The following is a 14,150-nucleotide window of genomic DNA, read 5'->3' on the forward strand; positions in this document are numbered from 1 at the left end:
TGAACAAAAATCTAGATATTATAAAGTTTAGTAAACAAGGCATGGTAAAATCCAAGATAGGCCCGATGCTAAGCCTCTTATGGCAGTAAGTCTGGTTGTGTACACAGAGAAAAAGTTTTTGAAGGAAAGTAAAGGTGCTACTCTAGGGATCCCAAGAAAGATAAGCTAGCAAAACAGACTTATTGTTGACATGGAGAAACAAGATTACAACTCACTGAAGGCTCAGATGATTATTAACAGTTTGAAGCCATAAAATATTTTTAATTAAACATATGTATTATTTTGTTTTGTAGATAAAATATAATTGCACAAAGGGTATACTACAATATAGTGTACTCATCACTATTGTACACTCTTGGAAACCCAAAATTTCATGTGATTTGTTTTTGTGCTAGTCACTGTATTGCAATGCTCTGGAACCAAACCCACAGTATGTTCAAATTATGCCTATACTTCACAAAAGAAGTTAACTAATTAAAGGAGGTTTTTTTCATCAAAATTCTTCTCCATTTAATAGTGAGAGGAGTTAGCTTGACATCCAGGCAGACATGGCAGGGGTTCAATTAAAAACAAAGGCACATAGAACATAGGTAGGGGTAGACAGAGCAGTTTGAGCAAGCCTAATCACAGAAACCAAACATGCAGAAATAATAGAGTGTTTTTTTAACTCAGAATGGGAGGCCTGCGAAACCAAGGGAAGACCTGCAGCAATAAGGTGTACTGACCTGTAGGAACAGGAAAAGTTCAGGTCCATTGCTGGGCAAGAACAATGAGGGAATCAATCAGGTGGTAACACAGGTAGATATAGAGGAGGCTTGTAGCACATATATACCCCTAGACTTACTAGCTTTACTGGAAACCCATAACCCAGGCAGGGAGTATGAATCTACTTGCAATAAATTTTCCACCCTTTTGCTTAAATCGTCTGGTTCACAGTGATGATTCTTCGGCATCACAAGATATGACCCCGGGAAAAACCCTTCAGTTCACAATTCTGATTATCAATAGTAACCTATAGGTAATTTTGTTAAGTTCAAACTTAATTCAATTGAAAAGTTGGTAAATAAACTGGAAATATTTTGTTTTTAAAATACTTCTTACCAGGGAGCTCCATTGATTGTGTCTTGAATTGTCCCTTTATTATGCCACGTGCAGTTGCATCTGTTGATCGTTCTGCATTAGCCCCTACAGAAACAAACAGACTTTAAAACCCACCATATCATAATTTATGTAGGAATATATATATATATATATTTCTAAGAGCGAGTGTATGCTGCTTGTAACTAGCATGTTTTATTGTACAGAAAAGCATTATATTGAAAAAACATGGATTATAGATTCACAAAAATATAAATTGGAACAGATGGAACAAGGATATCAGCGATATTATGTTGATTTCAGAGACTTTTACTGACTTGTCCAAAACCAAATATCCAGATAATTACAAAATTGATATACATGTTAAGAGCTATGCCACATAATTCCTTAAGTGGTGTTCATTCCATATAAATTCTCTCTTATGCAAATTGAAATAATCTCAGAGAAGTTATGATAATAAAATTACTTCCAGGCTGGTACTTAATGCACACTCATTCTTTAGGGATGTACCTCATGAAGTAGAACCTCACTGCTTGTTTGTTTCTTTTTCTTTTTTTAGCCACAGGACAAGTTGCAAACCATAGACCGTTTAGTCACAGAAACTTACCATGAGCAGAAATGCTTTGACTCACCAGGGAAAATGTTAATTCCCCTTCAGGTTCTGTAACTGTAAACCATGTAGATACCAGTGATTAAGAGAATAAGAAGACATTGACTGGATTGAGAAAAATATCTCCTGAGGATCCTTTGGCATGGAGAGCTTGTGACATGCAAGGAGGAAATGGTTAAGTTTGCTACAGTACTAGGTACTGGTTGGATCCATTTCCGCTGGAGTTTTCATATGACTCCAAATTTTTCCTATAATTGACAACTATTAAGTTTTTCCAGTGAGATAAAAAATGCATGAAAGATACTAAAGAGAAATTAATATTGACTTTGGGGCCAACAACGTATGGAGTTTTGGAAGTCAGTTCTACTGGACCCCGAAAGTGTAGTTGGAAACATCTCATGGTCCTAACACTGCACAACAGACCTCTTTCTTGCTTTGAAGAAAATCCTGAAGAAATACAAAAGATTGCACTATGACTGCCAGCCTACCTGCACCACACCGATTTCTTTACAGAGTGTTCCAGCTGGGGTACCATTATCAAAATGATCAACAATAGCTCATATTGGACAGAACAAATGTTAATTAATTGATTAGAAACATTTTCTAAAAGATTCATGAGCTAGAGCAACACAACACTGGGCAACATTCGCCAATATATTTCACTGCAATACCATGACACTGCTTACCCATATGATAAAGGAGAAGGCTGCTGAGTGATAATGGGCAGGAAGCATACTCAGCATTTACTAGTATATGCTAGACAAAGGGATTATTTATGTTCTGGGTGTCAAATAGGTGAATGGCATGAGAATCACCACACTCCACAAAATAGTGCATAATTTAAAACTTATGCATTATTTATTTCTGGAATTTTACATTTTATATATTCAATTCATGATTGACCATGAATAACAGAAACCGCAAAAATTAAAAATGCAGAAAATGGGGGGTGACGGTACTGAATACAGCTATGTGTTATGCTATTTTTATATAAATGTGTGCCCTCTGAAGAAGCTAAGAGAAGAAAGAAGTGAAAGTATATATTTACAATATCCTTTTATATTAGTTTCCTTATTTATGATTCCAGGTTCTCTTCATTTACTACTGCCCTTTTGAGGTTACATCTGCTGTAACATCTTACTGAAATACATTATGACTCCTACACATCTCCTTTGTGCTGCCACAGTGGAATGTATTCCTTTTCCACATTTTATAGGCACAACAATACAATTATATGGATTTTGATTATGCGTTGTCTTTTGAATCAATTATGGTGACAGAACATGAATTCATGCAGTCCGCTTTCAACATAAACAACTTGCCTGATTGTTACTGTTATGGCAGGTCTGCTGGCAAACAAATTTCTGGTTTCTTTGGTTTCTTGAAATATGGGAATATCTGTTTGACATAGTACTGGAAGTACTAGCCATTGCAATTAGACAGGAAGAAGAAATAAAAGGCATCCAAATTGGAAAAGAAGAAGTAAAGCTGTCCTTATTTGCAGATGACATGATATTGTACATAAAAAACCCGAAAGACTCCATCAAAAAACTAATAGACTTAATAAATGAATTCGGCAATGTAGCAGGATACAAAATTAATGCCAAGAAATCTATGGCCTTTCTACACACCAATGGTGAACTTACAGAAAGAGAGACTAAAAAAACAATCCCATTTACCATCACATCAAAAAAATTAAGATACCTAGGAATAAACTTAACTAAGGAGGTAAAAGACCTACACATGGAAAACTACAGGACACTGAAAAAGGAGATAGAGAAAGACATAAACAGATGGAAGAACATACCATGTTCATGGATTGGTAGAATCAACATCATTAAAATGTCCATACTACCCAAAGCAATCTATAGATTCAATGCACTCCTCATTGAAATACCAATGGCATATTTCACAGACCTTGAAAGAACTCTCCAAAAATTCATCTGGAATAAAAAAAGACCACGAATAGCCACAGCATTCCTGAGAAAGAAGAACAAAGTAGGAGGGAATCTCAATACCAGATTTCAAGCTATATTACAAAGCCACTGTTCTCAAAACAGCATGGTACTGGCACAAGAACAGACATATAGATCAAGGGAATAGAATAGAGAATCCAGATATTGACCCAAACCAATATGCTCAATTAATATTTGACAAAGGAGGCATGAACATACAATGGAATAAAGACAGTCTCTTCAATGAATGGTGATGGGAAAATTGGACGGATAGATGCAAAAAAATGAAACTAGATCAACAACTTACACCATACACAAAAATAAACTCAAAATGGATAGAGGACTTAAACAAAAGATGGGAAACCATAAAAATACTAGAGGAATCCACAGGCAGCAAAATCTTAGACATAGGCAGAAAGAACTTCTTCACTGATACTGCCCCTAGGGCAATGGAAGCTAAAGAGAAAATAAACAAATGGGACTACATCAAAATAAAAAGCTTTTTTACAGCAAAAGAAACCATCAACAAACCAACAAGAAAGCCCACTGTATGGGAGAACATATTTGCAAATGTTATCACTGATAAAGGTTTAATCTCCAACATCTACAGGGAATGTATACAACTTAATAAACGGAAGATAAATGATCCAATAAAAAAATGGGCAACAGACCTAAATAGAATCTTTTTAAAAGAACACAGAAGGAAATCCAAGAGACACATGAAAACATGCTCAAAGTCACTAATTATCCGAGAGAAGTAAATCAAAACACCTGTCAGAATGGCTATCATCAACAAATCAACAAACGACAAGTGTTGGCGAGGATGCGGAGAAAAAAGAACCCTCATTCACTGCTGGTGGCAATGCAGACTGGTGCAGCCACTGTGGAAAACAGTATGGAGTTTCCTCAAAAAACTGAAAATGGAACTCCCATTTGACCCAGTAATCCCACTCCTGGGAATATATCCTAAGAAACTAGAAACACCAATCAGAAAGGATATATGCACCCTTATGTTCATAGCAGCATAATTTACAATAGCTAAGATTTGGAAACAGCCTAGGTGACTGTCAGCAGATGGCTGGATCAGAAAATTATGGTACATCTACACAATGGAATACTATGCTGCCATAAAAAAGAAGGAATTCTTACCATTTGCAGCAACCTGGATGGAATTGGAGAACATTATGCTAAGTGAAATAAGTCAGTCAATGAAAGAAAAATACCACATGATCTCACTCATTTATGGATAATAAAGAACATTATAAACTGATGAACAAAAAGATAGATACAGAGACAGTAAAGCATCAAACAGACTGTCAAATTATAGCGGGAATGTTAGGGAGAGGTGGGGGTGATAAGAGATCAACCGAAGGACTTGTATGCATGCATATAAGCATAACCAATGAATGCAAAACACTGGGGGGTGAGGGCATGTATGGGAGTTGGGTGTGGGGGGCAATGGTAAGATATGTACACATATAATACCTTAATAAAAAAATGAAAAAAAATCTTACCACAAAAAAAAAAAAAAGAAATATGGGAATATCTTTTTGTCATTGTCACTTTGCATGATAGTTTGGCTAGGTATAAAATTCTTGGTGACAGTGTTTTCTATTAGCTTTTTGAAGATGCCATCCCACTCCCTTCTGGCCCCTAGTTTGTGATGTCAAGGCAGCTCTTCATTTTACCAAGTTTCTCTTTTCCATGATAAGTTGTTTGCCCTTTGTGGATTTTATTATTTTCTCTGCTTTCATAATTTTTACCAAGATGGGCCTGATTGTAGATTTCATTGTACTTATTCTACTTAGATTTCATTGAGTTTGGATGTGCAGATTGATATTTATCATTGAAAATTTTTGAAAATACTCAACCATTATTTCTTCCAATGCTTTCCCTGACCCATTTTTTTCTATTCTACTTTTACATTTCCCATTATTTTAAGTGTAGAGATTCTTTTTTCTAACAATTCCAATATATTCCTGAGCCCCTCTAGTGCACTTTAACTAACAGTTATTGGAATTACAATGCCAAAATCATCAGTGTTTTTCTTTTCATATGTCATTCTATCTCTTGAGTGACATTTTTATTTGATGAGAACTTGTAGCTATATTCTTTTTTTTCTTTTAAAGATGGAGTTCTTTACTTAAAATATTTATAAATTATTGAAAAATCTACAACTGGGATAGACACAAGTGTTTTTGTGGTCTGCTTTTCTCCTGTGCAGAGTTCACACTTGCTGTTCCTTTGCATGTCTCATATATTTTTTGGTAAAGCCCGCAATATTTTAGGCAATGTATTATGGCAAATCTGAAGGCTTATTGTCATTGTGTGTATAGTAATTTATTGCTTTATGAGGCTGGACTATCATATTTTATGGAAATGTCCTTCCCAGCAGAGCCAAGCTTATAGTGTTGTTCCTATGAGGGCATGAACTTGGGCATGAACACCTCACCTTTGGATGACTGGTGTTTTAAAAGCCTCTCTTTTACTGTCTCCTTCCCTGATTGCTCCCTTAACCTGCCTATTTCCTTTGTTATCATGTCAAAGATGGTGACAAAGTGTGTTAGCCACTGATCTGTCAGAACAAGAAGCAATACTTTATACTATAAACTCTATTATAATAAAAAACAACACCAAAAAACAAACTAAAGGTCGCACCATCACCTGAGATATTAGAAATATACTTATTGGTAATTCCATGGAGGGTATTCATAAACAACGTTATATCTATTTTCTAAATTCCTGTTCTAATACCTTACATTAGGTAGCTTTTCTGTATTTGCAAATACAAAGCAACTAACTATTTGGGTTTGAGAAAAAAAAAAGTGAGTAAAATGGCATTTCAAAGGCTTACATCAAGCACACTCTAAGCTCACAATAGGTTTGGAGTTTTGTGACATCACTTTTAAAAGATGAGTCCTAAAACATATAGTATGTATCTAATTACTCACTGATGGTAGCTGTTAGAGTTCTACTCATTACAGGAAGAAATTATGGAGATGTTTTATTATGTCGAATAACATATAGTTACTGTGGCAATTGAAGGTGTAAACTTAAATAAACCTCTGAGAAGATAAATGAACCATAAATAAACTTGAAATATTCTTGTTCTTACCAGCATGGTGCATTGATTGTGTCTTGCCTTCCCCCTTTATTATACCTCTTCTGAAATCATCAGGTAAGTATTCTGTATCAATCTCTATAGAAATAAGCAGTTTAAAATCAGTTTTGTAAGGCAAATATTAACATATATGTATTGATGCATGTACCTGCATAAGTGTCTTTTTGTCTGGCACTCCCCTTATATAAGCCTTATTATCACAGGAAAAGATTAAAATGAAATACCTGTGTGTCTGAAATAAACACCTCAAAATTTCTGGAGCCATTAGCCATCACATAAGTCTCATTGTACTGAGGCTTATACATGTTCAGTGATTTGACCAAGGTGACATATCCAACTAATGACATAATTCAAACACAAACTGATGTCTCATAATTTCTTAACTGGGTCTTTTCTCATAACATACAAATTCTTTTGCAAATTCAAATCATCCTCAAGAGCTGAATTTAATAACATAACTTTCTTGTGTAAAAACAATAACAAAAACACATTTCTATTGCAAAGATAAACCTAGTTGGGCAGATTCAAACAGTTTTCCCCAGGTCAGGTTGCAAACAATGGTCTTCATAGTCACAGAAGCATACTGTGAGGCAGAAATTCTTAGAACTGTTTTGGAATATATCCATGTCCTCATTCTCTTTGTTATTATGCAAGTGTAAAGCAGTTAGGCATTAGCTAGCATTGGAAAATAATGACAGGTAATTTGTGGACAGAGGTAAAGCTTACACCCTCTAAAGTCTTACAAGCATGTATACCTTATAGCTGGGGAGGGAAAATGGCTAATTTGCAGCAATGTGAGCATTGGTATTGTGTTCTTTTCCATTTGAGTCTTGAGGTGCTTTTCACATTTTGGTGGATTTGGAAAGTACTCTCTAGGCCCAATGACAGAAAACTATAACAATATTTAGTTTTAAAATTTGTATCTTGCTGAAAGCATCATGTACTGGGTAAAGTTTTCTGAAAATCTACACTAATAAAAGAGAAACATGCAAATTGACCATACCTCCACTATACCCACCAGTCACACCCACCAGCCAATCAGGAGCAAGTATGCAAAAAACCCAGCAAAGATGGTGGCGGCCATGGAGCTGGAGCGAGCAGGAGGCTTGGGTTGCCCCTGGCAATGGAAGAAGCCATGCTTCCCACCTGCCCTGGCTGGCCCTGGCCTCTGCTCAAGGCTACAAAGTTTCAATTATAGAAGATAAATAAATCCCAGATACCTGTTTCCAGCTACCAGCCCTGGCCTCCACTTAAGGAGGTGCTAAAAAAAAAAAAAAAAAAAAAAAAAAAAAAAGGAAAAAAGGAGGAGCTGGGAGGAGCTAAAAAAAATAAAAAAAGGGGGGTGTAGCCAGCCTGAAAACAGCCCTCAGCTCCTCACCCAGGCTGGCCACACTTCCATGGGGTGAGGATCCCAACTGGGGGTCTTGACCAGTCTGAAAATGGCCCTCAGCCCCTCACCCAGGCCACCCCCACCCCCCAAGGGAACCCCCACCCTGATCCAGGACACCCTTCAGGGCAAACCAGCCGGCCCCCACCTGTGCACCAGACCTCTATCTATACTAATAAAAGGGTAATATGCTAATTAGACTGGGAGACTTTCCAGGAGACCTTCCAGATGTTCTTCTGGACAAAGCCATGGTAGCAGGGCTGAGGTAGAGGTGGTTAGAGGCCAAGAGGGGAGGGCAGTTGTGAGTGATCAGGCTGATGGGGGCAGGGCTGTTGGGGATAAGCAGACCAGCAGGGAGGCCAGTTGGGGGCAAGCAGGACATCAGTGGTGGTCAGTTGGAATTGATCAAGATAGCGGTGTGGGCAGTTTGGAGTGAGCAGGCCAGCAAGGGGGCAGTTGGAGGTGAGCAGGCCAGTGGGGAGGGGAGGTAGGGGTGAGCAGGCCAGCAGGGGGTGCAATTGGTGGCGAGTACACTGGCACAGGGGGAAGTTAGGAGTGTTTGGGCTGGTGGGGGGGTATTTGGGGGTGATCAGGCCGGTGGCGGGGGCAGTAGGGGGCAAGCAGGCTGGCAGGCAGAGTGGTTAGGGGCAATCAGGCAGGTAGGCAGGCAGGTGAGCAGTTAGGAGACAGCAGTCCCGGATTATGAGAGGGATGTCCGACGGCCAGTTTAGGCCCAATCCCTGTAAATTGGCAGTAGGACATCCTTCAAGTAGGTCCCAGATTGGAGAGGGTGCAGGTCAGGCTGAGGGACACCCCTCTCCCCTGTGCATGAATTTCATGCACCAGGCCACTAGTAAGTAAGTAAGTAAATAAATAAATAAATAAATAAATAAATTGTTCCACATCAAATGGAACTGACATGAAAACTTGCCAGGATGTAAAATGATAGACTGGAAGCCTTGTTTTGGCAAAATTACTGAACACATGATTTTCACCATGCCAGTAGAAACATACCACTACAGCAATCTAAACAGAGGTGAATTCCAGAAGGGGCATCATTGGCAAAGACAAAGACACACTGGATTGGGAAGAACAACTTTGCCACAGTAAGTTATGACATTCATGAAAGTAACTTTAGTTATAGCAACACATGACAGGACAACCTTAGTAGGCATGTGTTATTTCTTCATCTTCCTCCAACAAATACAATTAGAAGAATTAATTCATTTAAATTTAGGGAGCAAAAAAAAAATTTAGATAATCATAAAGACAATGAGAATAACCCTTAAGGGCAGATTGGCTTTAACATTGTGTGCAAAAACGGTGTGTGGTGGAGAAACCTATATCTATTTAGAGGCACAATTTTCTTTTTTTCACAAAATCCTACCATTGGTTTTGAGCCTTTAAAAAAATCCTATCATTCTTGAAGTTACCTAAGCTATCTTTTTTTTAAAAAACATATAACATATTACTCTACAATATTTCCATATTAAATGACTATTCAATGGTTATCAGAGGGTTGTGCCACAATCAGTATAGTCACCCTTTAGTATAAGCCTCTGATTTATACAAAATAAATTCTGGGAAATATAGACTTGAGATTGCTATACAGTTTTATTAAGTACTAGTAGCCCAGTGCATGAAATTCATGCATGGGGTTAGGGGGTCCCTCAGCCCAGCCTGCACCTTCTCCAATCTGGGATCCCTCAGGGGATGTCCAACTGCTAAAGGGATCAGGCCTACACCTGCAGTTGGACATCCCTCTTGCAACCTGACTCCTAACCGCTCACCTGCCTGCCTGACTGATTGCTCCTAACCACTATGCCTGCTAGCCTGCTTGCCCCCATCTGCCTCCCCAGCCAGCCTTCTTGCCCCCAACTGCCCCCTCACTGGCCTGCACACCTTCAACTGCCCCCCCGCCAGCCTGATTGTCCCCAACTGCCCCCCCCCACTAGCCTGCTTGCTCCCAACTGCCCCCCATGCTGGCCTGCTCACCCACAACTCCCCCGCTGCTGGCCTGATCATCCCAAACCGCTTCCCCTGCTGGCCTGATTGCCCCCAACTGCTCCCTCCTGCTGGCCTGCTCACCCACCCTCAACTGCCCTCCCCACCTGGCCTGATTGCCCCTAACCACCTCTGCCTCAGCCCTGCCACCATGGCTTTGTCTGAAAGATCTCCCTATCTAATTAGCATATTACCCTTTTATTAATATAGAATAGAGGCCCTGGTGCATGGGTGGGGCCAGCTGGTCTGCCCTGAGGGGGGTCCTGGATCAGCATGGGGGTCCCTTTGGGGGGCGGGGTGGGGCCAGCCTGAGCAAGGGGCCTGGGGTGGTTTGCAGGCCGGTCACACCTCCATCAGGGTGGGGGTCCCCTTGGGAGCAGGGAGCGGTGCCAGCCTGGGTGAAGGTCTAGGGCAGTTTGCAGGCCAAACACACCCACATCAGGGTGGGGGTCCTCACTTGGGATGTGGCCGGCCTTGGTGAGGGGTTGATGACCGTTTGCAAGCTGGCCATGACCCCATCAGGGTGGGGGTCCCCACTGGGGGGCGTGGTCAGCATGGGTGAGGGGCTGAAGGCCATTTGCAGGCTGGCCATGCCCGCATTGGGGTTAGGGTCTCCACTGGGGGATGTGGCCGACCTGGGAAAGGGGCTGAGGGACAATTGGGGGCAGTTTGCAGGCTGGCCAAGTCCCCAGCTTTGTCCAGAAGGTATCCCAGTCTAATTAACATATTACTCTTTCATTAGTATAGATTTCCCATTTTTCTGGTATTGTATTACATGTTACATGTATGCATATTAAGGGCATTGCTGAAAATGCTGCTATAATTATAATTATACCTTTATGAAACTATACCTGTTAAGGAAGCTGAGAGAAGTTTAAGGAAGAATATATTTAGAGTGTTCATTATATACGTGTCTTATTTATTGCCATGGTATTTTATGTGCTTCCTGTGGATCTAGTGTCATTTTTGTACTCTAATTCATCCTTATTATCACCATCTCCTTTATACCACTTTTTTGATATATGCCATTTGTCTCTAGGTTATAATACCAACAATATATGTTTTACCTACTACTTTATACAATTGCCTTTTAAAACAATTAAGAAAAAAGGTACAGTCAATTTGCATCTTTCTCTTTTATTAGTGTAGATTTTTTACCTTTCCCATGAATCACAGGTTTTGTTAATGGTATAGATCATAGTGGGTCATTTCCTACAGGTTTACAACTTACTTTACCCAGATCCATTGGAGCAATTACTATGTATGGTAGCTATGGCATTTTGAAATGCACTTCTCATATAATAAGACTTAAAATTACTCAACATTACTCCTTTTCACCCATGTGCTTCAGAATGGATGTAGGGTTGGCTGGTGTGAAACACCATTAATCTCATTGGCCATCTCCATCAGAGCACCTGGGTGACCATGAGCCTTGTCATTTTGCAGCAATATTTTGAAAGTATTCTTTTTTTTTCTGGAAGATATGTTTTAACAGTGAGCCAAAAGATTCAGAAAACTATTTAGTAAGCAGATGTGCTGTAATCTGGCCATTGTTATTCTCATTATAGTGCCGAGGCAGAGGAGTTTGAACATAGATCGGAAGAGTCCTAGTATTTTTAGAATGGCTAATGAGAATTGACTTCAAAGTAAACTCTCCAGATGCATTAAGTCAAGATAGGGCTAAAGTTAGGCCTCTTGTGGCAGGGAGCCAGATTGGGTAAACCCGAAATTTTCTTAAAGGAAAGTAAAGGTCATTCTCCAGGAATCCCAAGAAAGTTAAGGTACAACACTGACTTATTGTTGACATAAAGAAAATTATAGTGGTTTGAATAAAAGATCAAGTCAGCCACAATATTCCTTAAAGCCTAGACCTAATTCTCTTCAATACTATGAAAGTTGCAGAAAAAACTTTGAAGCTCATAGACTGTTTCAGTATTTTGAAAAAGGAAACCATCTCCACAAATGTAAATGTGCTGGTCAAGCTGCAGGTGCTCCTGGAGAAGCCAGAGGAAAGTGCCCAGAAATTCTAGCTAAGATAGTAAAGTGGTAACACCACACAACAGGTTTTCAAAGGTGGTACAGTAGCTTTATATTTAAAGACAATGGCAATAGGAACCTGCATAGCTATAAGGAAAAGTCAGTGACTGCCTCCAGAGTTTCAAACAATAAGACCACATCTTTAGGACTTAATGCATCTGATTAGTTTATTTTGAAGCTAATGCTCATTTGGCATTCTAAAATTTTTTGGACTCCAGATCTATATTCAAACTCTTGTACCTCTGCACTATAATTAGGACAAAAATGCTCAGATGATAGCACATCTGCTTACAACATAGCTTAGTGAATATGTGGCCCATTAATTAAGATCTACCATTCAGGAAAAAAATAATATTTTCAAAATATTACTGCAAATTGCCAAGGCACCTAGTCATCCATGTGCTCTGATGGAGATGGCCAATGAGATCAATGGTGTTTTACACCAGCCAACCCTACATCCATTCTGAAGCACATGGAGGAAGAGAAGTAATGTTGAGTAATTTCAAGTCTTATTATATGAGAAGTGCATTTCAAAATGCCATAGCTACCACATATAGCAATTGCTCCAATGGATCTGGATAAAGTGAGTTGTATACATCCAGGAAATGAACCATTGTGATCTATGCCAATTAACAAAGAGGTCAAAATATCAATAGTAACAGGAGTTTGAAAAAAGTTGATTCAGACCCTCCTGAATGACTTTGAAAAGTTCAAGTTTTCCATCAAAGAAATAACTGGTGAGGTGGTGGAAATAGCAAGAGAACTAGAATAATAAGTGGAGCCTGAAGAACCCTAGCTTGGATTTCTGCTGTGATCTCATGATAAAACTTTAACGGATAAATATCATTTTCTTATGGCTGATCAAAGACAGTGGTTTTTTGAGATGTCATTTACTCTTAAAAAGATGCTGGGAAGATTGTTGAATTTACAACAACATTACCTAAACTTAGCAGAAAAAAAAGTTGCAGGTTTTGAGAGTACTACTCCACTTTTTAAAGAAGTTCTATTGTGGGTATAATGTTATCAATCGGCATTGCATACTATGGAGAACTCATAGAAGAACAGAGAGTCAGCTGATGTGGCAAACTCTATTGTTGTTTTATTTTAAGAAATTTCCACATTAACCCCAACCTTCGGAATCCACATGTCTGATCCATTAACAAAAATCAACACTGGGGTACGACCCTCCATAAGCAAAGAGATTGCAATTCTCTGAAGGCTCAGATGATTAGTAGCAGTTTGAGACCATAAAGTATTTTTAAGTAAAAATATGTATTATTTTCTTTTGTAGATAAAATACTATTGCACACAGGGTAGACTACAATATAGAGTAATTATTGCTATTGTAAACTCTTGGAAACAAAAGACTTGTGACTTGTTATTGTGCTAGTACAGTATTGCAATGCTCTGGAACCAAACACAAAATATGTCCAAAGTATGCCTGTACTTCACAAAATAAGTTAACTAATTAAAGGAAGGTTTGCATCAAAACATTTCTCCATGTAATAGTAAACTCTAGGTACTGTTGTTCTTTAAGTTCCACACTTAATTTAACTCCAAAGATGATAAAGAAATGTGATATTTTTTTATTCTTACCAGGGAGATCCCCTGATTGTGTCTTAAGCTGTCCCTTTATTGTGCCACGTGCAGTTGCATCTGTTGAACGTTCTACATTAGCCCCTACAGAAACAAACAGACTTCAAAATTCATTATATCACCATTTATGTACAAATCATTTAAATAGAAATATATATATTTCCATGAGTGAGTGTGTATGCTGGTTGTAACTAGCATGTTTTATTGGACAGAAAAGCATTATATTAAAATATATGGATTGTAGATTCACAAGAACTTAAATTGGAACAAATAGAAGATGGATATAAGGCCATATTATGTGATATTCAGAGACTTTTGGTGACTTGTCCAAAACTAAATACC

General features: G+C 38.7%; 1 protein-coding gene across 1 annotated transcript in view; it reads right to left on the minus strand.

Annotated features, from left to right (window-relative positions):
- LOC307097599 (uncharacterized protein) overlaps positions 1-13,887 on the minus strand; it is a gene marked incomplete at its 3' end in the record, with an annotated part of 105,300 nt that extends 91,413 nt beyond the window's left edge. The window contains exons 1-3 of the mRNA XM_079767695.1: positions 13,809-13,887; positions 6,779-6,862; positions 1,102-1,185 (exon numbers count right to left, since the gene is read on the minus strand). Of these exons, the coding sequence (XP_079623821.1) occupies positions 1,102-1,185; positions 6,779-6,791 (97 nt within the window). The 5' untranslated portion in view covers positions 6,792-6,862; positions 13,809-13,887. The remainder of the gene's footprint in view (positions 1-1,101; positions 1,186-6,778; positions 6,863-13,808) is intronic.
- Positions 13,888-14,150: the final 263 nt, after the last annotated feature.

The sequence above is a fragment of the Cnephaeus nilssonii genome, assembly GCF_951640355.1.
Source record: "Cnephaeus nilssonii genome assembly, chromosome: 4".
NCBI lineage: Eukaryota > Metazoa > Chordata > Mammalia > Chiroptera > Vespertilionidae > Cnephaeus > Cnephaeus nilssonii.